This window comes from Heterodontus francisci, chromosome 8 (genome assembly GCF_036365525.1).
Source record: "Heterodontus francisci isolate sHetFra1 chromosome 8, sHetFra1.hap1, whole genome shotgun sequence".
Taxonomy (NCBI): domain Eukaryota; kingdom Metazoa; phylum Chordata; class Chondrichthyes; order Heterodontiformes; family Heterodontidae; genus Heterodontus; species Heterodontus francisci.
In genome coordinates this window covers 100,432,052-100,458,675 of record NC_090378.1, presented here as the reverse complement: position 1 = coordinate 100,458,675, position 26,624 = coordinate 100,432,052, and the positions used below count along the sequence as shown (strand labels likewise).

General features: G+C 48.0%; 1 protein-coding gene across 3 annotated transcripts in view; it reads left to right on the top strand.

Annotated features, from left to right (window-relative positions):
- Window positions 1–26,624, top strand: part of qsox1 (quiescin Q6 sulfhydryl oxidase 1) — a 144,495-nt gene that overhangs the window by 106,014 nt on the left and 11,857 nt on the right. For all 3 annotated transcript variants that reach the window (XM_068037832.1, XM_068037831.1, XM_068037830.1), the window contains 2 exons: window positions 818–974; window positions 3,382–3,570. In XM_068037832.1, coding sequence (XP_067893933.1) covers window positions 818–974; window positions 3,382–3,570 — 346 coding nt within the window. The remainder of the gene's footprint in view (window positions 1–817; window positions 975–3,381; window positions 3,571–26,624) is intronic.

Genomic DNA, 26,624 nt, shown 5'->3' with positions numbered 1-26,624 from the left:
TCTGGAAAATGAAATAAAAAGAGAGACACATACTTAGGTCCTCACTGTGACTTCTATTGTAATTAATTTGTCACAGAGCGGTTTTCTGTAGCATTGTTATCTTTTGAATGCAAGCATTGGAAGGCTTTAATCTTTAGAAGGAGCATAGTAAAGATCAATTGGGTGGATTTCTTTGTAGTTTCCATGTTACCTAGTTGCTACATATGCACAGCATAGACTGGGAAAAAGAGAACAACTCATTCCCATCTGGTGCTGTACAGCTCTTGTGTGTCTCAGTGTCCACTCCATTCTGTATGCAGTGAGTGAATTGAACCCGCTCCGATCCAGTCTAGTGTGGTTATGTTGCAATCTGGGTTCTTATGTAGTACAGCGAGTAGGAAGGAATCATTCACTCCACTGGTACTGTTCCTGTGAGACAGAAATGTACATGGAAAGTGTACACTAGCTTTCAGATTGCAATTCTCATTTGATGCTATAAGGCATGCGTGTATCTTAATGTTAAATCTTATACAGAACACACCTGATAAAAGGGATAATTTACTCCTGTATCATATCTGTAATACAGGTAAGAGTGAACAATTTGTCCAAGTGATGTGGATAAGTACAGCTGAGGTGAAAATCAGGCATGGTAGAGCAGGCTTGAGGGGCTGAATGGCCTACACCTGTTCCAATGGCTTCTATTCAGTCCCATATGTGCTGTACAGCTTTAATACATCTGAGTGTCAGCTTTGTACACATTTCTCTGTAGAGACTCTACCAAATATGTTCTGAAAGTGTCAAAGTAACATCAGTATTACGTTTTTTCTTTGTTTCCTAGAGAATTGGGGCCTTGTTACCTGATGGAGTGAACTGGGTGGGTTGCCGGGGCAGTAGGCCTCAGTTTCGAGGTTACCCATGCTCCCTCTGGACCCTGTTCCACCTCTTGACAGTGCAGGCTGCAAAATACAATGAATCAATGAAACGCATGGGAAAAAGTAAGGCGACATCTTTCTATGTTTTGTTATATAGCGTCTATCTCCTACCTTAAAGGAGATGATTGCTTGGGTGACTGCCATTGTGATAGGTCGACACCCATAAGGGTCCTCTAGATTGGTTAAAAAAAGATAGATTTTTGGTTCTAGTTGAGGAAAAGCCTTTATTTTATAGGCCTTGTTTAAGGAGTCCTGTAAATCTATTACCTTGTGAAGGATACACGTTTTATTCATACTAGGTTGAGACATTAGGAACAAAATGGAACTCTGGGAATGAGGCAGTTTGGAGCTGAAAAGCAGGTTTCATGGATGTAAAGTTCTGAGGAATTCCAGTTGTGAGATTTTAAAATGTGTCGTCATTGGAAGCCATGCCATGTTCGCCAGCAGAGCACAGTGTTTAGATTGCTCAGACTGCAGCATCTACCCTGCTTCCTGCAAAGTGCTGTTCATCATTATCAGTTACTCTAAACCCCCCACCCACTGACACTCTAATCCATCTGCCTACCCTAACCCTAACTCTAACCCTCCCCGACCGACTGACACCATAACCCCCCCCCCCACCCATTGACACCCTAAGCCTCCGACCCACTGACACCCAAAACACACCACCCACTGACACCCTAACCCCCCCTACCCACTGACACCCTAACCCCACGACTCACTGACACCCTAAACCCCCCACCCACTGACACCATAACCCCACCCACTGACACCCTAATCCCTCTACCCACCCTAACCCTAACCCCTCCCACCCACTGGCACCATAACACCCCCACCCACTGAAACCCTAACGCCCCCATCCACAGTCACATTAACCCACTGCCCATAGTCACCCTAACACCCCCCCCACCCGGTCGCCCTAACCACCCCCCCCCACCCACAGTCACCCTAACCCACCTGCCTGACTTGATGATTGACAGCTATTCCACCCAATGGGACATGACTGACGTTAAGTGCCACCTCCCCTACTGTGGGTAGCAGGTCTGGTTGCGTTCTCCGCTTCCATCTGGTTGTGTGTGAAGGTGGCGCAAGTGATGGAGGCCAAATTGCAACTGGTCACGCAGGATGTATACTGTGCTCCCTCAGCCCCATCCCTGGGCAATATCACCCTCAAGATGGGTGAAACAAACTCCTCCAAAAGAAGGAAGCATCAAACTATAGGGGGAACATCTATAATACATTTACATTTTAAAGTGAGGGAGTATTCAGTACGCCAGACTGAGTCTTGCATGAAATGAGTGAGACTGATGCTGAATGTGAGAGAGCCGCTGCAGGGGAAGTTCATAGGGACTTGTAAAGACTTTGTCAAGAAGCAAAATCTCAGTGCTCGTCATATTCTGACTGGCATCTCCTCTGGGTTGAGCTCTACGTATGAACACTGCATTGGCACTTGCCCAGATCATTACCTTTTCCTGTAAACATCACACCAACAGCCATACTCATAATGATGACACTTCCGAACAAAGGTGATGTGGAGGGGTGGGGAGGGGCTGCTTTTGGGCAGCTTAAGATATTTTACACTTAAAGGTCAGAATGAATGAACAATCCTGAGTTGCAGGAGCTAGGACAGATGAGCAGTTCCCTGTGACCTCCGTGAGGCTTTACTCCATTTATCAAGTTACAGAGTGTCCTGGTTTAAATTTCATACCCAAGACCAGATGAGTTCTTTTTTATAAAATAAAATGTTTGAGATGTGGGTAACACTGGCGAGAACACATTTATTGGCCATCCCAAGTTGCCCTGAGAAAGTAATGTTGGCTCCACTAACCGAACAACTGCATTGCTTATGGATCGTGCTTTTGCAATGGTGTTCGGCAGGAACTCCAGGATATTGACCCAGTGTCAATGAAGGAATGGAAATATGAAAGGTCACAGAACTGAAACGTTAACTCTGCTTCTCTCTCCACAGATTCTACCTGACCTGCTGAGTAGTTCCAGCACTTTCTGTTTTTAATTCAGATTTCCAGCATCTGCAGTATTTTGCTTTTATTATAGCAGTGCAATAGAGTTGAGTTCAGCACCTCTGAATGTTAGGGGTGGGAATTCAGCCATGGTTGTCTCCCAGTTTCTGCCCAGTGACTGCTGCTGTAAGTGTATGTATTTGGATGTTGGGAGGGCAAGAGCAAGTTTGGTTCTGAGCGACCTGTCGCCTGTGCCCCCCACCAAAATTAGTCCACCAACACAGTCTGTCTAATTTCACACTTGAAGAGTGACCAACAAAGTTGGGGGGGGTGGGGGTGGGATGTGAGCCCCAGCAAAAGGGGCAACAGACGCCAGCAAAGGAGCGCAGTGGCTCTTGGCATCTTGGTTATGACGCTGGTTGGCACAGAGCAGTGGGGGATAAGCAGAAGCATTCCTGGGTTCTGGCCTTTACTGCGAATTATTTTTTTCTCCCTCCATCTTCCCATAGCTGTTCAGACTGACCCTCTGGAGGTTCTTTACACCCTGAGACAATATGTCAAATACTTCTTCGGCTGTAGGGAGTGTGCCACCCATTTTGAAGCCATGGCGGAGGACTCTATGGATCAGGTCGACAGCTTCGATGACGCCATCTTGTGGCTGTGGTCTCGGCACAATCGGGTCAACAACAGGCTGGCAGGTGAGGGCAAACTGCCGGATGGAGGCCAGAGCCATGCAGAGGAAAATTGTTGCTGCACCTTGCATTTATATACAGCCTTTCACTACCTCAGGTTGTCCTAAAGTGCTTTACAGTTAATGAAGTACCTTTGAAGTGTAGTCACTGTTACAATGTAAGGAACACGGTGGCACGAACTGCAATGTGATAATGACCACATAATCTGTTTTAAGTGATGTTGGTTGAGAGATAAATGTTGGCCAGGACACTGGAGCGAACTCCCCTGCTTGTCTTCAAAATAATGCCATCGATATAAGATAGTCACCAAGAAATCCAATAGGGAATTCAGAAAAAACGTCTTTACTCAAAGAGTGGTGAGAAAATGCTAGCAGGAAGTGGATGAAGCAAATAGTATAGATACATTGAAGGGGAAGCTAAACAAGCATTTGAGGAAGAAGGAAATCGAGGGTTATGTTGATAGATTTAGATGAGGAAAGATGGGAGGAAGTGCAAGTGAAGCATAAACGCCACCATGGATTGGTTGGACCGAATGGCCTGCTTCTGTGTGGTATATCCCATCTAAGGTAATTGGTTATGTGCTCCTGAGAGGGCAAACAGGGGCTCCGTTTAACTTCACATCTGAATGACCAGCACCTTTAACAGTGCATCACTCTTTCACTACTGCACACAAGTGCCAAACTAGATTCTGTGCTCAAGCCTCTGGAGTGGGACTTGAATAGACAACCTGCCAGTATAGAGGTGGGTTTGCTACCCACTGAGCCAAAGCAGAGGAAACAATACTGAAGTAGGGAGCTGCCATTTCTTTTTAGCTTGAATCCCGTTGTCATACAAATAATTATCATTATTGGGCTCCCTCTCCTGCAGTGTGCTGATCATATCCATTTGTGAGGAGGGATAGGGTAGAATATGTTCACTAAAGTGGACAGTTTCCAGTCAAGTACATCGACTCCGTGGCATAGATGTTACTGGGATCAGACTCTGCTTGGACTGTTTTGGAGTTGGATTCTGTCTGTTTATTCAGGGAGGATAAAAGGGGTAAGTATTAGTTGTTTGTTCATTTACACTTGCCTGCAGGAAAGAAAGCTCCTACACAAACAGGAAACAGCAATCAAAATGATGATGGTACAAAAGCTGGTGTCAGTCAGCGCACCAATAGTGGTGTTTCCCAGACCCTTAAACTGACCAATTGGGAATTAGATTACAACTGGGCAAAGAGTTTCCAAATTGCAGCACCTCCTACTTCTTAAACATGAACATTTTAATCAGAAATGCATACTAATTACGCCTGGATTCAGATGATTCTCAGGCATGTTACCAGTCCTGCATAATACAGTATCAGCTCACGGCAATGATGGAACTGTTACTGCCCCTGTACACAGTGTTGTCAGATAAGAGCAGTGTTGAGTGTGTTATTGCCCCTGTACACAGTGCTGTTGGATAAGAGCAGTGTTGGGTGTGTTATTGCCCCTATACACAGTGCTGTCAGATAAGAGCAGTGTTGAGTGTGTTATTGCCCCTGTACACAGTGCTGTTGGATAAGAGCAATGTTGGGTGTGTTATTGCCCCTGTACACAGTGCTGTTGGATAAGAGCAGTGTTGGGTGTGTTATTGCCCCTGTACACAGTGCTGTCAGATAAGAGCAGTGTTGAGTGTGTTATTGCCCCTGTACGCATCGCTGTTGGGTTAGAGCAATGTTGGGTGTGTTATCGTCCCTGTGCACAGTGCTGTCGGGTTAGAGCAGTGCCTGGGATTGTTATTGCCCCTGTGCACAGTGCTGGCGGGTGAGAGCAGTGTTGGGTGTGTATTGCCCCATACACTGTGCTGTTAGATAAGAGCAGTGTTGGGTGTGTTATTGCCCCTGTACACAGTGCCTTTGGGTCAGAGCAGTGTTGCGTGTGTTAATGCCCCTGTACACAGTGTTGTTGGATTAGAACAGTATCTGGGGACTATTTTTGCCTCTGTACAGAGTGCTTTCAGGTTAAAGCAGATTCTGGGGACTGTTATTGCCCCTGTACACAATGCTGTCGGGTTAGAGCAGTGTTGGGTGTATTATTGCCCCTGTATACAGTGTTGTTGGGTTCGAACAGTGTTGGGTGTGTTATTGCCTCTGGACACATTGCTGTTGGATTAGAGCAGTGTTGGGTGTCTTATTGCCCCTGTGGACAGGGCTGTTGGGTTCGAGCAGTGTTGCTTGTGTTATTGCCCGTGTACACAGTGCTGTCGGGTTGGAGCAGTGTTGAGTGTCGTATTGCCCCTGTAATACAATCCTGGCAGGTTAGAGCGGTGTTGGGTGTGTTACTGCCCCTGTACACAGTGCTGTCATTACAGCAGTGTTGGGACTGTTATTGCCCCTGTACACAGTCCTGGCAGGTTAGAGCAGTGTTGGGTGTGTTACTGCCCCTGTACGCAGTGCTGTCCGATTAGAGCATTGTCTGGGTTTATTATTGCCCTTGTACACAGTGCTGTTGGCTTAGCGTACTATTCTGTGTGTTATTGCCCCTGTCCACAGTGCTGCTGGGTGTGAGCAGTGTTGGGATTTTTATTTCCCCACTGTACAGTGCTATCAGGTTAGCACAGTGTCTGGGTGTGTTATTGTCCCTGTACACAGTGCCGTTGGGTTAGAGCACTGTTGGGTGTGATACTGCCCCTGTACATATTGCTGTCAGATTAGGGCAGTGTCTGGGTTTGTTATTACCCCTGTACACTGTTTTATTTTATTACTTTTTTTTTTAGAGATACAGCACTGAAACAGGCCCTTTGACCCATTGAGTTGAGTGTCGTATTCCCCCTGTACATAGTTCTGTCGGGTTAGAGCAGTGTTGGATGTGTTATTGTCTCTGTACACAGCATTGTAGGGTTTGAGCAGTGTCTGGAGTCTGTTATTGCCCCTGTACACAATGCTGCTTGGTTATTGCAATGTTGGGTGTGTTATTGCCCCTGTACACAGTGCTGTCAGATTAGAGCAGTGTTGGTTTGTTATTGCCCCTGTACACAGTGCTGTCAGATTCGAAGAAGTGTCTGGGTTTGTTATTGCCCCTGTACACAGTGCTGTCGAGTTAGATCAGTGTCTGGGTGTGTTATTGCCCCTGTACACAGTGCTGTTGGGTTAGATCAGTGTTGGGTGTGTTATTGCCCCTGTGCACAGTGCTGTCAGATTAGAGAAGTGTCTGGGTTTGTTATTGCCCCTGTGCACAGTGCTGTCAGATTAGAGAAGTGTCTGGGTTTGTTATTGCCCCTGTACACAGTGCTGTCAGATTCGAAGAAGTGTCTGGGTTTGTTATTGCCCCTGTGCACAGTGCTGTCAGATTAGAGAAGTGTATGGGTTTGTTATTGCCCCTGTGCACAGTGCTGTCAGATTAGAGAAGTGTCTGGGTTTGTTATTGACCCTGTGCACAGTGCTGTCAGATTAGAGAAGTGGCTGGGTTTGTTATTGCCCCTGTACACAGTGCTGTCGGGTTCGAGCATTGGTGGGTGTGTTATTGCCCCTGTACACAGTGCTGTGGGGTTCGAGCAGTGTTGAGTGTCGTATTACCTCTGTACACAATTCTGTCGGGTTAGAGCAGGTTGGATGTGTTATTGCCTCGTACACAGCATTGTAGGGTTAGGGCAGTGTCTGGAATCTGCTATTGCCCCTGTACACAATGCTGTTCGGTTATTGCAATGTTGGGTGTGTTATTGCTCCTGTACACGGTGCTGTCGGGTTAAAGCATGCCTTGGACTGTTATTGCCCCTGTACACAGTGCTGGCGGGTTAGAGCATTGTCTGGGTTTATTATTGCCCTTGTACACAGTGCTGTTGGCTTAGCGCAGTATTCTGTGTGGTATTGCCTCTGTACACAGTGCTGCTGGGTGTGAGCAGTGTTGGGATTTTTATTGCCCCACTGTACAGTGCTATCAGGTTAGCACAGTGTCTGGGTGTGTTATTTTCCCTGTACACAGTGCCGTTGGGATAGAACAGTGTTGGGTGTGATACTGCCCCTGTACACAGTGCTGTCAGATTAGAGCAGTATTGGGTTTGACAATTCCCCCTGTACACAGTGCTGTTAGGGTTAGGGCAGTGTTGTGTCTCTTATTGCCCCGTACACAGTGCTGTGGGGTTCGAGCTGTGTTGCATCTGTTATTGCCCCGTACACAATGCTGTCGGGTTCGAGCTGTGTTGGGTCTGTTATTGCCCCGTATGCGGTGCTGTCAGGTTCGAGCAGTGTTGAGTGTCGTATTACCCCTGTACACAGTTCTGTCGGGTTGGAGCAGTGTTGGATGTGTTATTGCCTCGTACACAGCATTGTAGGGTTAGATCAGTGTCTGGAGTCTGTTATTTCCCTTGTACACAATGCTGTTCGGTTATGGCAATGTTGGGTGTGTTATTGCCCCCGTGCACAGTGCTGTCAGGTTAGAAAAGTGTCGGGGGACTGTGCTTGCCCCTGTACACAGTGCTGTCGGTTTAGATCAGTATTGGGTGTGTTATTGCCCCTGTACACAGTGCTGTTGCATTTGAGCAGTGTTGGGTGTTTTATTGCCCCTGTAGATGGTGCTGTCCAGTTAGAACAGTGTCTGGGGACTATGCTTGCCCCTGTGCACAGTGCTGTCGGGTTAGAACGGTGTTGGGTGTGTTAGCGCCCCTGTGCACGGTGCTGCCGGTTAAAGCATGCCTTGGACTGTTATTGACCCTGTACACAGTCCTGGCAGGTTAGAGCAGTGTTAGGTTTGTTATTGCCCCTGTACACAGTGCTGTCAGATGAGAGCAGTGTTGGGTTTGTTATTGCCCCTGTACACAGTGCTGTCAGATTAGAGCAGTGTTGGATGTGTTATTGCCCCTGTACACAGTGCTGTCGGGTTAGATCAGTGTCTGGGTGTGTTATTGCCCCTCTACACAGTGCTGTGCGGTTAGATCAGTGTCTGGGTGTGTTATTGCCCCTGTAGACAATGCCATTGGGTTAGAGCAGTGTTGCGTGTGTTATTGCCCCTGTACACAGTGCTGTCCGGTTAGAGCAATGTTGGGATTGTTATTGCCCCTGTACTCAGTGCTGTCAGGTTAGAGGAATGTTGGATGTATTAATGCCCCTGTACACAGTGCTTTCTGGTTAAAGTAGTGCCTGGGATTGTTATTGCCCCTGTACACAGTGCTGTCAGTTTAGAGCAGCGTTGGGTTGGTTATTGTCCCTGTGCACAGTGCTGTCCGGTTAGAAATGTGTCTGGGGACTGTGCTTGCCCCTGTACAGGGTGCTGTCGGATTAGAGCAGTGTTGCACATGTTAGCGCCCCTGTGCTCTGTGCTCTCGGGTTAAAGCATGCCTTGGACTGTTATTGCCTCTGTACACAGTGCTGGCGGGTGAGAGCAGTGTTGGGTGTGTTATTGCCCCTGTACACAGTGCTGTTGGGTTAGATCAGTATCTGGGTGTGTAATTGCCCCTGTACACAGTGCTGTTGGGTTAGATCATTATCTGGGTATGTTATTACCCCTGTACACAGTGGTGTTGGGTTAGATCAGTGTCTGGGTGTGTTATTGCCCCTGTACACAGTGCTGTAGGGTTAGATCAGTGTTGCATGTGTTATTGCCCCTGTACATAGTGCTGTTGGGTTAGAGCAGTGTTGGGTCTGTTATTGCCCCTGTACATAGTGCTGTTGGGTTAGAGCAGTGTTGGGTCTGTTATTGTCCCTGTACACAGTGCTGTAGGGTTAGATCAGTGTTGCATGTGTTATTGCCCCTGGACACACTGCTGTTGGGTTAGAGCACTCCTTTCTTTTGGGCCTCCTTATCTCGAGAGACAATGGATACGCGCCTGGAGGTGGTCAGTGGTTTGTGAAGCAGCGCCTGGAGTGGCTATAAAGGCCAATTCTGGAGTGACAGGCTCTTCCACAGGTGCTGCAGAGAAATTTGTTTGTTGGGGCTGTTGCACAGTGTTGCATGTGTTATTGCCCCTGGACACACTGCTGTTGGGTTAGAGCACTGTTGGGTGTGTTATTGCCCCTGTATACAGTGCTGTCGGGTTCGAACATTGGTGGGTGTGTTATTGCCCCTGTACACGTGCTGTCGGGTTAGATCAGTGTCTGGGTGTGTTATTGCCCCTGTACACGTGCTGTTGGGTTAGCTCAGCGTTGGATGTGTTATTGCCCCTGTACACAGTGCTGTCAGATTAGAGCAGTGTTGGGTTTGTTATTGCCCCTGTACACAGTGCTGTCAGATTAGAGAAGTGTCTGGGTTTGTTATTGCCCCTGTACACAGTGCTGTCAGATTAGAGCAGTGTTGGGTTTGTTATTGCCCCTGTACACAGTGCTGTCAGATTAGAGCAGTGTCTGGGTTTGTTATTGCCCCTGTGCACAGTGCTGTCAGATTAGAGAAGTATCTGGGTTTGTTATTGCCCCTGTGCACAGTGCTGTCAGATTAGAGCAGTGTCTGGGTTTGTTATTGCCCCTATGCACAGTGCTGTCAGATTAGAGCAGTGTCTGGGTTTGTTATTGCCCCAGTGCACAGTGCTGTCAGATTAGAGTAGTGTCTGGGTTTGTTATTGCCCCTGTGCACAGTGCTGTCAGTTTAGAGAAGTGTCTGGGTTTGTTATTGCCCCTGTACACAGTGCTGTCAGATTAGAGCATTGGTGGGTTTGTTATTGCCCCTGTACACAGTGCTGTCGGGTTCGAGCATTGGTGGGTGTGTTATTGCCCCTGTACACAGTGCTGTGGGGTTCGAGCAGTGTTGAGTGTCGTATTACCCCTGTACACATTTCTGTCGGGTGAGAGCAGTGTTGGATGTGTTATTGCCTCTCTACACAATGCTGTTCGGTTATTGCAATGTTGGGTGTGTTATTGCCCCTGTACACGGTGCTGTCGGGTTAAAGCATGCCTGGGACTGTTATTGCCCCTCTTCACGGTGCTGTCGGGTTAGAGCAGTGCTGCGTGTGTTAGCGCCCCTGTGCACTGTGCTGTCGGGTTAAAGCATGCCTTGGACTGTTATTGCCCCTGTACACAGTGCTGGCGGATTAGAGCAGTGTCTGTGTGTGTTATTGCCCCTGTACACAGTGCTGTCGGGTTAGATCAGTGTCTGGGTGTGTTATTGCCCCTGTACACAGTGCTGTCAGATTAGAGCAGTGTTGGGTGTGTTATTGCCCCTGTACATAGTGCTGTCAGATTGGATCAGTGTTGGGTTTTTTATTGCCCCTGTACACAGTGCTGTCGAGTTCGAGCAGTGTTGGGTCACTTATTGCCCCGTACACAGTGCTGTCGGGTTCGAGCATTGATGGGTGTGTTATTGCCCCTGTACACAGTGCTGTCAAGTTAGAGCAATGTTGTGAGTGTTATTGCCCCTGTACACAGTGCTGTCAAGTTAGAGCAATGTTGTGAGTGTTTTTGCCCCTGTGCACAGTGCTGTCAGGTTAGAGCAATGTTGTGAGTGTTTTTGCCCCTGTACACAGTGCTGTCGGGTTATAGCAATGTTGTGAGTGTTATTGCCTCTGTACACTGTGCTGTCAAGTTAGAGCAATGTTGTGAGTGTTTTTGCCCCTGTACACAGTGCTGTCAGGTTAGAGCAATGTTGTGAGTGTTATTGCCCCTGCACACTGTGCTGTCAAGTTAGAGCAATGTTGTGAGTGTTTTTGCCCCTGTACACAGTGCTGTCAGGTTAGAGCAATGTTGTGAGTGTTATTGCCCCTGTACACAGTGCTGTTGGGTTAGATCAGTGTCTGGGTGTGTTATTGCCCCTGTACAGAGTGCTGTAGGGGTAGATCAGTGTTCCATGTGTTATTGCCCCTGGACACACTGCTGTTGGGTTAGAGCACTGTTGGGTGTGTTATTGCCCCTGCACACAGTGCTGTTGGGTTAGATCAATGTCTGGGTGTGTTATTGCCCCTGCATACAGTGCTGTTGGGTTAGATCAATGTCTGGGTGTGTTATTGCCCCTGTACAGAGTGCTGTAGGGGTAGATCAGTGTTGCATGTGTTATTGCCCCTGGACACACTGCTGTTGGGTTCGAGCATTGGTGGGTGTGTTATTGCCCCTGTACTCAGTGCTGTCAGATTAGAGAAGAGTCTGGGTTTGTTATTGCCTCTGTACACAGTGCTGTCAGATTTGAGCATTGGTGGGTTTGTTATTGCCCCTGTACACAGTGCTGTCGGGTTCGAGCATTGGTGGGTGTGTTATTGCCCCTGTACACAGTGCTGTGGGGTTCGAGCAGTGTTGAGTGTCGTATTACCCTGTACACATTTCTGTCGGGTGAGAGCAGTGTTGGATGTGTTATTGCCTCGTACACAGCATTGTAGGGTTAGATCAGTGTCTGGGTGTGTTATTGCCCCTCTACACAATGCTGTTCGGTTATTGCAATGTTGGGTGTGTTATTGCCCCTGTACACGGTGCTGTCGGGTTAAAGCATGCCTTGGACTGTTATTGCCCCTGTACACGGTGCTGTCGGGTTAGAGCAGTGCTGCGTGTGTTATTGCCCCTGTACACGGTGCTGTCGGGTTAAAGCATGCCTTGGACTGTTATTGCCCCTGTACACAGTGCTGTCGGGTTAGATCAGTGTCTGGGTGTGTTATTGCCCCTGTACACAGTGCTGTCGGGTTAGATCAGTGTCTGGGTGTGTTATTGCCCCTGTACACAGTGCTGTCAGATTAGAGCAGTGTTGGGTGTGTTATTGCCCCTGTACATAGTGCTGTCAGATTGGATCAGTGTTGGGTGTGTTATTGCCCCTGTACACAGTGCTGTCAGATTAGAGCAGTGTTGGGTGTGTTATTGCCCCTGTACATAGTGCTGTCAGATTGGATCAGTGTTGGGTTTGTTATTGCCCCTGTACACAGTGCTGTCAGATTAGAGCAGTGTTGGGTTTGTTATTGCCCCTGTACATAGTGCTGTCAGATTAGAGCAGTGTTGTGAGTGTTATTGCCCCTGTACACAGTGCTGTCAGGTTAGAGCAATGTTGTGATTGTTTTTGCCCCTGTACACAGTGCTGTCAGATTAGAGCAGTGTTGGGTGTGTTATTGCCCCTGTACACAGTGCTGTAGGGTTAGATCAGTGTTGCATGTGTTATTGCCCCTGTACACAGTGCTGTTGGGTTAGATCAGTGTCTGGGTGTGTTATTGCCCCTGTACAGAGTGCTGTAGGGGTAGATCAGTGTTCCATGTGTTATTGCCCCTGGACACACTGCTGTTGGGTTAGAGCACTGTTGGGTGTGTTATTGCCCCTGCACACAGTGCTGTTGGGTTAGATCAATGTCTGGGTGTGTTATTGCCCCTGTACAGAGTGCTGTAGGGGTAGATCAGTGTTGCATGTGTTATTGCCCCTGTACACACTGCTGTTGGGTTCGAGCATTGGTGGGTGTGTTATTGCCCCTGTACACGTGCTGTCGGGTTAGATCAGTGTTGCATGTGTTATTGCCCCTGGACACACTGCTGTTGGGTTAGAGCACTGTTGCATGTGTTATTGCCCCTGTACACAGTGCTGTTGGGTTAGCTCAGTGTTGGATGTGTTATTGCCCCTGTACACAGTGCTGTCAGATTAGAGCAGTGTTGGGTTTGTTATTGCCCCTGTACACAGTGCTGTCAGATTAGAGCAGTGTTGGGTTTGTTATTGCCCCTGTGCACAGTGCTGTCAGATTAGAGAATTGTCTGGGTTTGTTATTGCCCCTGTACACAGTGCTGTCAGATTAGAGAAGTGTCTGGGTTTGTTATTGCCCCTGTACACAGTGCTGTCAGATTAGAGAAGTATCTGGGTTTGTTATTGCCCCTGTACACAGTGCTGTCAGATTAGAGCATTTGTGGGTTTGTTATTGCCCCTGTACTCAGTGCTGTCAGATTAGAGAAGAGTCTGGGTTTGTTATTGCCCCTGTACACAGTGCTGTCAGATTTGAGCATTGGTGGGTTTGTTATTGCCCCTGTACACAGTGCTGTCGGGTTCGAGCATTGGTGGGTGTGTTATTGCCCCTGTACACAGTGCTGTGGGGTTCGAGCAGTGTTGAGTGTCGTATTACCCTGGACACATTTCTGTCGGGTGAGAGCAGTGTTGGATGTGTTATTGCCTCGTACACAGCATTGTAGGGTTAGATCAGTGTCTGGGTGTGTTATTGCCCCTCTACACAATGCTGTTCGGTTATTGCAATGTTGGGTGTGTTATTGCCCCTGTACACGGTGCTGTCGAGTTAAAGCATGCCTTGGACTGTTATTGCCCCTGTACACGGTGCTGTCGGGTTAGAGCAGTGCTGCGTGTGTTAGCGCCCCTGTGCACAGTGCTGTCGGGTTAAAGCATGCCTTGGACTGTTATTGCCCCGGTACACAGTGCTGTCGGGTTAGATCAGTGTCTGGGTGTGTTATTGCCCCTGTACACAGTGCTGTCGGGTTAGATCAGTGTCTGGGTGTGTTATTGCCCCTGTACACAGTGCTGTCAGATTAGAGCAGTGTTGGGTGTGTTATTGCCCCTGTACATAGTGCTGTCAGATTGGATCAGTGTTGGGTTTGTTATTGCCCCTGTACACAGTGCTGTCAGATTAGAGCAGTGTTGGGTTTGTTATTGCCCCTGTACATAGTGCTGTCAGATGAGAGCAGTGTTGGGTTTGTTATTGCCCCTGTACACAGTGCTGTCAGATTAGAGCAGTGTTGGGTTTGTTATTGCCCCTGTATACAGTGCTGTCAGATTAGATCAGTGTTGGGTGTGTTATTGCCCCTGTACACGGTGATGTCAGATTAGATCAGTGTTGGGTTTGTTATTGCCCCTGTACAAAGTGCTGCCAGTTAGTCTGGGGACTAAGCTTGCCGCTATGCGCAGTGCTGTCGGGTTAGATCAGTGTTGGGTTTTTTATTGCCCCTGTACACAGTGCTGTCGAGTTCGAGCAGTGTTGGGTCTCTTATTGCCCCGTACACAGTGCTGTTGGGTTCGAGCATTGATGGGTGTGTTATTGCCCCTGTACACAGTGCTGTCAGGTTAGAGCAATGTTGTGAGTGTTATTGCCCCTGTACACAGTGCTGTCAGGTTAGAGCAATGTTGTGATTGTTTTTGCCCCTGTACACAGTGATGTCAGGTTAGAGCAATGTTGTGAGTGTTATTGCCCCTGTACACAGTGCTGTCGGGTTATAGCAATGTTGTGAGTGTTATTGCCCCTGTACACAGTGCTTTCGGGTTATAGCAATGTTGTGTGTGTTATTGCCCCTGTACACAGTGCTGTCAGGTTAGAGCAATGTTGTGAGTGTTATTGCCCATGTACACAGTGCTGTCGGGTTAGAGCAATGTTGTGAGTGTTATTGCTGCTGTACACAGTGCTGTCGGGTTAGAGCAATGTTGGGTGTGTTATTGCCCCTGTACATAGTGCTGTCAGGTTAGAGCAATGTTGTGAGTGTTATTGCCCCTGTACACAGTGCTGTCGGGTTAGAGCAATGTTGGGTGTGTAATTGCCCCTGTACACAGTGCTGTCAGGTTAGAGCAATGTTGTGAGTGTTATTGCCCCTGTACACAGTGCTGTCAGGTTAGAGCAATGTTGGGTGTGTTATTGCCCCTGTACACAGTGCTGTCAAGTTAGAGCAATGTTGTGAGTGTTATTGCCCCTGTACACAGTGCTGTCAGGTTAGAGCAATGTTGGGTGTGTTATTGCCCCTGTACACAGTGCTGTCAAGTTAGAGCAATGTTGTGAGTGTTATTGCCCCTGTACACAGTGCTGTCGGGTTAGAGCAATGTTGGGTGTGTTATTGCCCCTGTACACTGTGCTGTCAAGTTAGAGCAATGTTGTGAGTGTTTTTGCCCCTGTACACAGTGCTGTCAAGTTAGAGCAATGTTGTGAGTGTTTTTGCCCCTGTACACAGTGCTGTCGGGTTAGAGCAATATTGTGAGTGTTATTGCCCCTGTACACAGTGCTGTCGGGTTAGAGCAATGTTGGGTGTGTTATTGCCCCGGTACATTGTGCTGTCAGGTTAGAGCAATGTTGTGAGTGTTATTGCCCCTGTACACAGTGCTGTCAGGTTAGAGCAATGTTGGGTGTGTTATTGCCCCTGTACACAGTGCTGTCAAGTTAGAGCAATGTTGTGAGTGTTATTGCCCCTGGACACAGTGCTGTCAGGTTAGAGCAATCTTGGGTGTGTTATTGCCCCTGTACACAGTGCTGTCAAGTTAGAGCAATGTTGTGAGTGTTATTGCCCCTGTACACAGTGCTGTCGGGTTAGAGCAATGTTGGGTGTGTTATTGCCCCTGCACACTGTGCTGTCAAGTTAGAGCAATGTTGTGAGTGTTATTGCCCCTGTACACAGTGCTGTCAGGTTAGAGCAATGTTGTGAGTGTTTTTGCCCCTGTACACAGTGCTGTCAAGTTAGAGCAATGTTGTGAGTGTTTTTGCCCCTGTACACAGTGCTGTCGGGTTAGAGCAATGTTGTGAGTGTTATTGCCCCTGTACACAGTGCTGTCGGGTTAGAGCAATGTTGTGAGTGTTATTGCCCCTGTACACAGTGCTGTCAAGTTAGAGCAATGTTGTGAGTGTTTTTGCCCCTGTACACAGTGCTGTCGGGTTAGAGCAATGTTGTGAGTGTTATTGCCCCTGTACACAGTGCTGTCAAGTTATAGCAATGTTGTGAGTGTTTTTGCCCCTGTACACAGTGCTGTTGGGTTAGAGCAATGTTGGGTGTGTTATTGCCCCGGTACGTTGTGCTGTCAGGTTAGAGCAATGTTGTGAGTGTTTTTGCCCCTGTACACAGTGCTGTCAGGTTAGAGCAATGTTGGGTGTGTTATTGCCCCTGTACATTGTGCTGTCAAGTTAGAGCAATGTTGTGAGTGTTTTTGCCCCTGTACATTGTGCTGTCAGGTTAGAGCAATGTTGGGTGTGTTATTGCCCCTGTACATTGTGCTGTCAGGTTAGAGCAATGTTGGGTGTGTTTTTGCCCCTGTACACAGTGCTGTCAGGTTGGAGCAATGTTGGGTGTGTTTCTGCCCCTGTACATAGTGCTGTCAGGTTAGAGCAATGTTGTGAGTGTTATTGCCCCTGGACACAGTGCTGTCAGGTTAGAGCAATGTTGGGTGTGTTATTGCCCCTGTACACAGTGCTGTCAAGTTAGAGCAATGTTGTGAGTGTTATTGCCCCTGTACACTGTGCTGTCAGGTTAGAGCAATGTTGTGAGTATTTTTGCCCCTGTACACAGTGCTGTAGGGTGAGAGCAGTGTTGGATGTGTTATTGCCTCGTACACAGCATTGTAGGGTTAGATCAGTGTCTGGGTGTGTTATTGCCCCTCTACACAATGCTGTTCGGTTATTGCAATGTTGGGTGTGTTATTGCCCCTGTACACGGTGCTGTCGAGTTAAAGCATGCCTTGGACTGTTATTGCCCCTGTACACGGTGCTGTCGGGTTAGAGCAGTGCTGCGTGTGTTAGCGCCCCTGTGCACAGTGCTGTCGGGTTAAAGCATGCCTTGGACTGTTATTGCCCCTGTACACAGTGCTGTCGGGTTAGATCAGTGTCTGGGTGTGTTATTGCCCCTGTACACAGTGCTGTCGGGTTAGATCAGTGTCTGGGTGTGTTATTGCCCCTGTACACAGTGCTGTCAGATTAGAGCAGTGTTGGGTGTGTTATTGCCCCTGTACATAGTGCTGTCAGATTGGATCAGTGTTGGGTTTGTTATTGCCCCTGTACACAGTGCTGTCAGATTAGAGCAGTGTTGGGTTTGTTATTGCCCCTGTACATAGTGCTGTCAGATGAGAGCAGTGTTGGGTTTGTTATTGCCCCTGTACACAGTGCTGTCAGATTAGAGCAGTGTTGGGTTTGTTATTGCCCCTGTACACAGTGCTGTCAGATTAGATCAGTGTTGGGTGTGTTATTGCCCCTGTACACGGTGATGTCAGATTAGATCAGTGTTGGGTTTGTTATTGCCCCTGTACAAAGTGCTGCCAGTTAGTCTGGGGACTAAGCTTGCCGCTATGCGCAGTGCTGTCGGGTTAGATCAGTGTTGGGTTTTTTATTGCCCCTGTACACAGTGCTGTCGAGTTCGAGCAGTGTTGGGTCTCTTATTGCCCCGTACACAGTGCTGTCGGGTTCGAGCATTGATGGGTATGTTATTGCCCCTGTACACAGTGCTGTCAGGTTAGAGCAATGTTGTGAGTGTTATTGCCCCTGTACACAGTGCTGTCAGGTTAGAGCAATGTTGTGATTGTTTTTGCCCCTGTACACAGTGATGTCAGGTTAGAGCAATGTTGTGAGTGTTATTGCCCCTGTACACAGTGCTGTCGGGTTATAGCAATGTTGTGAGTGTTATTGCCCCTGTACACAGTGCTTTCGGGTTATAGCAATGTTGTGTGTGTTATTGCCCCTGTACACAGTGCTGTCAGGTTAGAGCAATGTTGTGAGTGTTATTGCCCATGTACACAGTGCTGTCGGGTTAGAGCAATGTTGTGAGTGTTATTGCTGCTGTACACAGTGCTGTCGGGTTAGAGCAATGTTGGGTGTGTTATTGCCCCTGTACATAGTGCTGTCAGGTTAGAGCAATGTTGTGAGTGTTATTGCCCCTGTACACAGTGCTGTCGGGTTAGAGCAATGTTGGGTGTGTAATTGCCCCTGTACACAGTGCTGTCAGGTTAGAGCAATGTTGTGAGTGTTATTGCCCCTGTACACAGTGCTGTCAGGTTAGAGCAATGTTGGGTGTGTTATTGCCCCTGTACACAGTGCTGTCAAGTTAGAGCAATGTTGTGAGTGTTATTGCCCCTGTACACAGTGCTGTCAGGTTAGAGCAATGTTGGGTGTGTTATTGCCCCTGTACACAGTGCTGTCAAGTTAGAGCAATGTTGTGAGTGTTATTGCCCCTGTACACAGTGCTGTCGGGTTAGAGCAATGTTGGGTGTGTTATTGCCCCTGTACACTGTGCTGTCAAGTTAGAGCAATGTTGTGAGTGTTTTTGCCCCTGTACACAGTGCTGTCAAGTTAGAGCAATGTTGTGAGTGTTTTTGCCCCTGTACACAGTGCTGTCGGGTTAGAGCAATATTGTGAGTGTTATTGCCCCTGTACACAGTGCTGTCGGGTTAGAGCAATGTTGTGAGTGTTATTGCCCCTGTACACAGTGCTGTCAAGTTAGAGCAATGTTGTGAGTGTTTTTGCCCCTGTACACAGTGCTGTCGGGTTAGAGCAATGTTGTGAGTGTTATTGCCCCTGTACACAGTGCTGTCAAGTTATAGCAATGTTGTGAGTGTTTTTGCCCCTGTACACAGTGCTGTTGGGTTAGAGCAATGTTGGGTGTGTTATTGCCCCGGTACATTGTGCTGTCAGGTTAGAGCAATGTTGTGAGTGTTATTGCCCCTGTACACAGTGCTGTCAGGTTAGAGCAATGTTGGGTGTGTTATTGCCCCTGTACACAGTGCTGTCAAGTTAGAGCAATGTTGTGAGTGTTATTGCCCCTGGACACAGTGCTGTCAGGTTAGAGCAATCTTGGGTGTGTTATTGCCCCTGTACACAGTGCTGTCAAGTTAGAGCAATGTTGTGAGTGTTATTGCCCCTGTACACAGTGCTGTCGGGTTAGAGCAATGTTGGGTGTGTTATTGCCCCTGCACACTGTGCTGTCAAGTTAGAGCAATGTTGTGAGTGTTATTGCCCCTGTACACAGTGCTGTCAGGTTAGAGCAATGTTGTGAGTGTTTTTGCCCCTGTACACAGTGCTGTCAAGTTAGAGCAATGTTGTGAGTGTTTTTGCCCCTGTACACAGTGCTGTCGGGTTAGAGCAATGTTGTGAGTGTTATTGCCCCTGTACACAGTGCTGTCGGGTTAGAGCAATGTTGTGAGTGTTATTGCCCCTGTACACAGTGCTGTCAAGTTAGAGCAATGTTGTGAGTGTTTTTGCCCCTGTACACAGTGCTGTCGGGTTAGAGCAATGTTGTGAGTGTTATTGCCCCTGTACACAGTGCTGTCAAGTTATAGCAATGTTGTGAGTGTTTTTGCCCCTGTACACAGTGCTGTTGGGTTAGAGCAATGTTGGGTGTGTTATTGCCCCGGTACGTTGTGCTGTCAGGTTAGAGCAATGTTGTGAGTGTTTTTGCCCCTGTACACAGTGCTGTCAGGTTAGAGCAATGTTGGGTGTGTTATTGCCCCTGTACATTGTGCTGTCAAGTTAGAGCAATGTTGTGAGTGTTTTTGCCCCTGTACATTGTGCTGTCAGGTTAGAGCAATGTTGGGTGTGTTATTGCCCCTGTACATTGTGCTGTCAGGTTAGAGCAATGTTGGGTGTGTTTTTGCCCCTGTACACAGTGCTGTCAGGTTGGAGCAATGTTGGGTGTGTTTCTGCCCCTGTACATAGTGCTGTCAGGTTAGAGCAATGTTGTGAGTGTTATTGCCCCTGGACACAGTGCTGTCAGGTTAGAGCAATGTTGGGTGTGTTATTGCCCCTGTACACAGTGCTGTCAAGTTAGAGCAATGTTGTGAGTGTTATTGCCCCTGTACACTGTGCTGTCAGGTTAGAGCAATGTTGTGAGTATTTTTGCCCCTGTACACAGTGCTGTAGGGTGAGAGCAGTGTTGGATGTGTTATTGCCTCGTACACAGCATTGTAGGGTTAGATCAGTGTCTGGGTGTGTTATTGCCCCTCTACACAATGCTGTTCGGTTATTGCAATGTTGGGTGTGTTATTGCCCCTGTACACGGTGCTGTCGAGTTAAAGCATGCCTTGGACTGTTATTGCCCCTGTACACGGTGCTGTCGGGTTAGAGCAGTGCTGCGTGTGTTAGCGCCCCTGTGCACAGTGCTGTCGGGTTAAAGCATGCCTTGGACTGTTATTGCCCCTGTACACAGTGCTGTCGGGTTAGATCAGTGTCTGGGTGTGTTATTGCCCCTGTACACAGTGCTGTCGGGTTAGATCAGTGTCTGGGTGTGTTATTGCCCCTGTACACAGTGCTGTCAGATTAGAGCAGTGTTGGGTGTGTTATTGCCCCTGTACATAGTGCTGTCAGATTGGATCAGTGTTGGGTTTGTTATTGCCCCTGTACACAGTGCTGTCAGATTAGAGCAGTGTTGGGTTTGTTATTGCCCCTGTACATAGTGCTGTCAGATGAGAGCAGTGTTGGGTTTGTTATTGCCCCTGTACACAGTGCTGTCAGATTAGAGCAGTGTTGGGTTTGTTATTGCCCCTGTACACAGTGCTGTCAGATTAGATCAGTGTTGGGTGTGTTATTGCCCCTGTACACGGTGATGTCAGATTAGATCAGTGTTGGGTGTGTTATTGCCCCTGTACACGGTGATGTCAGATTAGATCAGTGTTGGGTTTGTTATTGCCCCTGTACAAAGTGCTGCCAGTTAGTCTGGGGACTAAGCTTGCCGCTATGCGCAGTGCTGTCGGGTTAGATCAGTGTTGGGTTTTTTATTGCCCCTGTACACAGTGCTGTCGAGTTCGAGCAGTGTTGGGTCTCTTATTGCCCCGTACACAGTGCTGTCGGGTTCGAGCATTGATGGGTATGTTATTGCCCCTGTACACAGTGCTGTCAGGTTAGAGCAATGTTGTGAGTGTTTTTGCCCCTGTACACAGTGCTGTCAAGTTAGAGCAATGTTGTGAGTGTTTTTGCCCCTGTACACAGTGCTGTCGGGTTAGAGCAATGTTGTGAGTGTTATTGCCCCTGTACACAGTGCTGTCGGGTTAGAGCAATGTTGTGAGTGTTATTGCCCCTGTACACAGTGCTGTCAAGTTAGAGCAATGTTGTGAGTGTTTTTGCCCCTGTACACAGTGCTGTCGGGTTAGAGCAATGTTGTGAGTGTTATTGCCCCTGTACACAGTGCTGTCAAGTTATAGCAATGTTGTGAGTGTTTTTGCCCCTGTACACAGTGCTGTTGGGTTCGAGCAATGTTGGGTGTGTTATTGCCCCGGTACGTTGTGCTGTCAGGTTAGAGCAATGTTGTGAGTGTTTTTGCCCCTGTACACAGTGCTGTCAGGTTAGAGCAATGTTGGGTGTGTTATTGCCCCTGTACATTGTGCTGTCAGGTTAGAGGAATGTTGGGTGTGTTATTGCCCCTGTACATTGTGCTGTCAAGTTAGAGCAATGTTGTGAGTGTTTTTGCCCCTGTACATTGTGCTGTCAGGTTAGAGCAATGTTGGGTGTGTTATTGCCCCTGTACATTGTGCTGTCAGGTTAGAGCAATGTTGGGTGTGTTTTTGCCCCTGTACACAGTGCTGTCAGGTTGGAGCAATGTTGGGTGTGTTTCTGCCCCTGTACATAGTGCTGTCAGGTTAGAGCAATGTTGTGAGTGTTATTGCCCCTGGACACAGTGCTGTCAGGTTAGAGCAATGTTGGGTGTGTTATTGCCCCTGTACACAGTGCTGTCAAGTTAGAGCAATGTTGTGAGTGTTATTGCCCCTGTACACAGTGCTGTCGGGTTGGAGCAATGTTGGGTGTGTTATTGCCCCTGTACACTGTGCTGTCAGGTTAGAGCAATGTTGTGAGTATTTTTGCCCCTGTACACAGTGCTGTCAGATTAGAGCAGTGTTGGGTGTGTTATTGCCCCTGTACACAGTGCTGTTGGGTTAGATCAGTGTCTGGGTGTGTTATTGCCCCTGTACAGAGTGCTGTAGGGGTAGATCAGTGTTCCATGTGTTATTGCCCCTGGACACACTGCTGTTGGGTTAGAGCACTGTTGGGTGTGTTATTGCCCCTGCACACAGTGCTGTTGGGTTAGATCAATGTCTGGGTGTGTTCTTTCTTTCTTTCTTTTGGGCCTCCTTATCTCGAGAGACAATGGATACGCGCCTGGAGGTGGTCAGTGGTTTGTGAAGCAGCGCCTGGAGTGGCTATAAAGGCCAATTCTGGAGTGACAGGCTCTTCCACAGGTGCTGCAGAGAAATTTGTTTGTTGGGGCTGTTGCACAGTTGGCTCTCCCCTTGCGCCTCTGTCTTTTTTCCTGCCAACTACTAAGTCTCTTCGACTCGCCACAATTTAGCCCTGTCTTTATGGCTGCCCGCCAGCTCTGGCGAATGCTGGCAACTGACTCCCACGACTTGTGATCAATGTCACACGATTTCATGTCGCGTTTGCAGACGTCTTTATAACGGAGACATGGACGTGTTATTGCCCCTGCATACAGTGCTGTTGGGTTAGATCAATGTCTGGGTGTGTTATTGCCCCTGTACAGAGTGCTGTAGGGGTAGATCAGTGTTCCATGTGTTATTGCCCCTGGACACACTGCTGTTGGGTTAGAGCACTGTTGGGTGTGTTATTGCCCCTGCACACAGTGCTGTTGGGTTAGATCAATGTCTGGGTGTGTTATTGCCCCTGTACAGAGTGCTGTAGGGGTAGATCAGTGTTGCATGTGTTATTGCCCCTGGACACACTGCTGTTGGGTTCGAGCATTGGTGGGTGTGTTATTGCCCCTGTACACGTGCTGTCGGGTTAGATCAGTGTTGCATGTGTTATTGCCCCTGGACACACTGCTGTTGGGTTAGAGCACTGTTGCATGTGTTATTGCCCCTGTACACAGTGCTGTTGGGTTAGCTCAGTGTTGGATGTGTTATTGCCCCTGTACACAGTGCTGTCAGATTAGAGCAGTGTTGGGTTTGTTATTGCCCCTGTACACAGTGCTGTCAGATTAGAGCAGTGTTGGGTTTGTTATTGCCCCTGTGCACAGTGCTGTCAGATTAGAGAATTGTCTGGGTTTGTTATTGCCCCTGTACACAGTGCTGTCAGATTAGAGAAGTGTCTGGGTTTGTTATTGCCCCTGTACACAGTGCTGTCAGATTAGAGAAGTATCTGGGTTTGTTATTGCCCCTGTACACAGTGCTGTCAGATTAGAGCATTTGTGGGTTTGTTATTGCCCCTGTACTCAGTGCTGTCAGATTAGAGAAGAGTCTGGGTTTGTTATTGCCCCTGTACACAGTGCTGTCAGATTTGAGCATTGGTGGGTTTGTTATTGCCCCTGTACACAGTGCTGTCGGGTTCGAGCATTGGTGGGTGTGTTATTGCCCCTGTACACAGTGCTGTGGGGTTCGAGCAGTGTTGAGTGTCGTATTACCCTGTACACATTTCTGTCGGGTGAGAGCAGTGTTGGATGTGTTATTGCCTCGTACACAGCATTGTAGGGTTAGATCAGTGTCTGGGTGTGTTATTGCCCCTCTACACAATGCTGTTCGGTTATTGCAATGTTGGGTGTGTTATTGCCCCTGTACACGGTGCTGTCGGGTTAAAGCATGCCTTGGACTGTTATTGCCCCTGTACACGGTGCTGTCGGGTTAGAGCAGTGCTGCGTGTGTTAGCGCCCCTGTGCACAGTGCTGTCGGGTTAAAGCATGCCTTGGACTGTTATTGCCCCTGTACATAGTGCTGTCGGGTTAGATCAGTGTCTGGGTGTGTTATTGCCCCTGTACACAGTGCTGTCGGGTTAGATCAGTGTCTGGGTGTGTTATTGCCCCTGTGCACAGTGCTGTCAGATTAGAGCAGTGTTGGGTGTGTTATTGCCCCTGTACATAGTGCTGTCAGATTGGATCAGTGTTGGGTTTGTTATTGCCCCTGTACACAGTGCTGTCAGATTAGAGCAGTGTTGGGTTTGTTATTGCCCCTGTACATAGTGCTGTCAGATGAGAGCAGTGTTGGGTTTGTTATTGCCCCTGTACACAGTGCTGTCAGATTAGAGCAGTGTTGGGTTTGTTATTGCCCCTGTACACAGTGCTGTCAGATTAGATCAGTGTTGGGTGTGTTATTGCCCCTGTACACGGTGATGTCAGATTAGATCAGTGTTGGGTTTGTTATTGCCCCTGTACAAAGTGCTGCCAGTTAGTCTGGGGACTAAGCTTGCCGCTATGCGCAGTGCTGTCGGGTTAGGTCAGTGTTGGGTTTTTTATTGCCCCTGTACACAGTGCTGTCGAGTTCGAGCAGTGTTGGGTCTCTTATTGCCCCGTACACAGTGCTGTCGGGTTCGAGCATTGATGGGTGTGTTATTGCCCCTGTACACAGTGCTGTCAGGTTAGAGCAATGTTGTGAGTGTTATTGCCCCTGTACACAGTGCTGTCAGGTTAGAGCAATGTTGTGATTGTTTTTGCCCCTGTACACAGTGATGTCAGGTTAGAGCAATGTTGTGAGTGTTATTGCCCCTGTACACAGTGCTGTCGGGTTATAGCAATGTTGTGAGTGTTATTGCCCCTGTACACAGTGCTTTCGGGTTATAGCAATGTTGTGTGTGTTATTGCCCCTGTACACAGTGCTGTCAGGTTAGAGCAATGTTGTGAGTGTTATTGCCCATGTACACAGTGCTGTCGGGTTAGAGCAATGTTGTGAGTGTTATTGCCCCTGTACACAGTGCTGTCGGGTTAGAGCAATGTTGGGTGTGTTATTGCCCCTGTACATAGTGCTGTCAGGTTAGAGCAATGTTGTGAGTGTTATTGCCCCTGTACACAGTGCTGTCGGGTTAGAGCAATGTTGGGTGTGTAATTGCCCCTGTACACAGTGCTGTCAGGTTAGAGCAATGTTGTGAGTGTTATTGCCCCTGTACACAGTGCTGTCAGGTTAGAGCAATGTTGGGTGTGTTATTGCCCCTGTACACAGTGCTGTCAAGTTAGAGCAATGTTGTGAGTGTTATTGCCCCTGTACACAGTGCTGTCAGGTTAGAGCAATGTTGGGTGTGTTATTGCCCCTGTACACAGTGCTGTCAAGTTAGAGCAATGTTGTGAGTGTTATTGCCCCTGTACACAGTGCTGTCGGGTTAGAGCAATGTTGGGTGTGTTATTGCCCCTGTACACTGTGCTGTCAAGTTAGAGCAATGTTGTGAGTGTTTTTGCCCCTGTACACAGTGCTGTCAAGTTAGAGCAATGTTGTGAGTGTTTTTGCCCCTGTACACAGTGCTGTCGGGTTAGAGCAATGTTGTGAGTGTTATTGCCCCTGTACACAGTGCTGTCGGGTTAGAGCAATGTTGTGAGTGTTATTGCCCCTGTACACAGTGCTGTCAAGTTAGAGCAATGTTGTGAGTGTTTTTGCCCCTGTACACAGTGCTGTCGGGTTAGAGCAATGTTGTGAGTGTTATTGCCCCTGTACACAGTGCTGTCAAGTTATAGCAATGTTGTGAGTGTTTTTGCCCCTGTACACAGTGCTGTTGGGTTAGAGCAATGTTGGGTGTGTTATTGCCCCGGTACATTGTGCTGTCAGGTTAGAGCAATGTTGTGAGTGTTATTGCCCCTGTACACAGTGCTGTCAGGTTAGAGCAATGTTGGGTGTGTTATTGCCCCTGTACACAGTGCTGTCAAGTTAGAGCAATGTTGTGAGTGTTATTGCCCCTGTACACAGTGCTGTCAAGTTAGAGCAATGTTGTGAGTGTTATTGCCCCTGTACACAGTGCTGTCGGGTTAGAGCAATGTTGGGTGTGTTATTGCCCCTGTACACTGTGCTGTCAAGTTAGAGCAATGTTGTGAGTGTTATTGCCCCTGTACACAGTGCTGTCAGGTTAGAGCAATGTTGTGAGTGTTTTTGCCCCTGTACACAGTGCTGTCAAGTTAGAGCAATGTTGTGAGTGTTTTTGCCCCTGTACACAGTGCTGTCGGGTTAGAGCAATGTTGTGAGTGTTATTGCCCCTGTACACAGTGCTGTCGGGTTTGAGCAATGTTGTGAGTGTTATTGCCCCTGTTCACAGTGCTGTCAAGTTAGAGCAATGTTGTGAGTGTTTTTGCCCCTGTACACAGTGCTGTCAGGTTAGAGCAATGTTGTGAGTGTTTTTGCCCCTGTACATTGTGCTGTTGGGTTAGAGCAATGTTGGGTGTGTTATTGCCCCGGTACATTGTGCTGTCAGGTTAGAGCAATGTTGTGAGTGTTATTGCCCCTGTACACAGTGCTGTCAGGTTAGAGCAATGTTGGGTGTGTTATTGCCCCTGTACACAGTGCTGTCAAGTTAGAGCAATGTTGTGAGTGTTATTGCCCCTGTACACAGTGCTGTCAAGTTAGAGCAATGTTGTGAGTGTTATTGCCCCTGTACACAGTGCTGTCGGGTTAGAGCAATGTTGGGTGTGTTATTGCCCCTGTACACTGTGCTGTCAAGTTAGAGCAATGTTGTGAGTGTTATTGCCCCTGTACACAGTGCTGTCAGGTTAGAGCAATGTTGTGAGTGTTTTTGCCCCTGTACACAGTGCTGTCAAGTTAGAGCAATGTTGTGAGTGTTTTTGCCCCTGTACACAGT